Source organism: Priapulus caudatus, unplaced genomic scaffold (assembly GCF_000485595.1).
Source record: "Priapulus caudatus unplaced genomic scaffold, Priapulus_caudatus-5.0.1 Scaffold78, whole genome shotgun sequence".
Classification (NCBI taxonomy): Eukaryota; Metazoa; Priapulida; class Priapulimorpha; order Priapulimorphida; family Priapulidae; genus Priapulus; species Priapulus caudatus.
The window spans coordinates 562,289-563,867 of record NW_014577139.1 but is presented as its reverse complement, the minus strand read 5'-3'; the positions used below and the strand labels follow the sequence as shown (position 1 = coordinate 563,867).

The following is a 1,579-nucleotide window of genomic DNA, read 5'->3' as shown; positions in this document are numbered from 1 at the left end:
CCAGGTGTAGCATGATTTCGTTACGAAATCACTCGCAGTAGCTGATTTCGTCACGAAATGACTCGCAGTAGCTGATTTCGTCACGAAATCACTCGCAGTAGCTGATTTCGTCACGAAATGACTCGCAGTAGCTGATTTCGTCACGAAATCACTCGCAGTAGCTGATTTCGTCACGAAATCACTCGCAGTAGCTGATTTCGTCACGAAATCACTCGCAGTAGCTGATTTCGTAACGAAATGACTCGCAGTAGTTGATTTCGTAACGAAATCACTTTGTAGACTTGATTTCGTAACGAAATATCACTTTGTAGACTTGATTTCGTTACGAAATCAATGATTTCGTAACGAAATCAAGTAATGCGACACTTGGCGCGCCGGCGCGCAAAGTGTAGCATGATTTCGTAATGAAATAACTCGCTGTAGCTGATTTCGTCACGAAATCACTCGCAGTAGTTGATTTCGTAACGAAATGACTTCGTAGACTTGATTTCGTTACAAAATCAGTCATGCGACACTTGTCGTCCCATAGTGAGCAAGCGGCAGGATGCATGGCCATATATATATTGTGGGCATGTGAATTCTGCAGCGCACCAGCCATCAGCGATATCCCAGCCTGCAGCGATCCGGTGAGAGCGATCGAACTGGTGCTTTCTCCGTCTAACGCCGTAAGGAACTCTGCGAAAAGCACGGAGAAACAGGACGCCGTTATGCCTAGCACGAAGACGTTGATCGACGAACCAGCCAGCACCATCCACGCCCAGCCGTGGTCGGTGTGTGACAGAACCGCCCTGCTCGCTTTGCTTCCCGCGTTATTGATGGTTTCCACGTTTGTCGAGCTTTCTTGCTGGCTGCCTGTGGACGCGTTCCCACGGCGGGTGACGGCACAACCGTCACCTGCGTCGCTGGACTTGGCTACGCTGTCAACCGTTTGTGTCGCGACGATGTCATCCTCAGCATCAGCATCTATATCAGACGCTGACACACTGACTGCCCTGTTCTTCTTGCTTGTCTCGTTCATTGCTTACAGTTAGGATTCAGCGGAATTTACTATAGCGACCGATATCTTAGCTGTGGGCACAGTGACTGCAGCTAAGAGATCTGATAAAGAGAGAGAGCGAGAGAGAGGGGGAGAAAAAGAGAGAGCGAGAGAGAGTGTGTGCGTGCGTGTGTGTGTGTGTGAGGGGGGGGAGAGGGGGAGGGAGAAAGAGAGAGTGAGAGAGAGTGAGTGTGTGTGTGTGCGTGTGTGTGTGTGTGTGTGCGTGTGTGAGAGAGAGAGGAGGTGATTGACATAAACATGGCGCTGCAGCTATATGGGATCCGATAGCGAGAGCGAGAGACGTAAACATGGTTTTCTCCGCACCCACAGCGTGAAAGAGCTGTTAACACGAGACCCATGAAGATTGCTATCACATATATATTCTAGGTTTGACTGCTAGGGCCGGCCATTATGTTCTTCGCACTTGGAACTATGAGGACAAAGAACTATGGCAATCTAACCCGCCTACAATGAGATTTCGCGAGAGTTCTAAAATTGCGCGAGGTTATATTACAATACAATATCCCAGAAATATACATACAA

At 48.7% G+C, this 1,579-nt stretch overlaps 1 protein-coding gene across 1 annotated transcript in view; it reads right to left on the bottom strand.

The window, feature by feature from the left end:
• LOC106821580 (monocarboxylate transporter 12-like) overlaps nt 1-1,018 on the bottom strand; it is a 4,790-nt gene extending 3,772 nt beyond the window's left edge. Inside the window, exon 1 of the mRNA XM_014826450.1 lies at nt 895-1,018. Coding sequence (XP_014681936.1) covers nt 895-1,018 — 124 coding nt within the window. The remainder of the gene's footprint in view (nt 1-894) is intronic.
• Nucleotides 1,019-1,579: the final 561 nt, after the last annotated feature.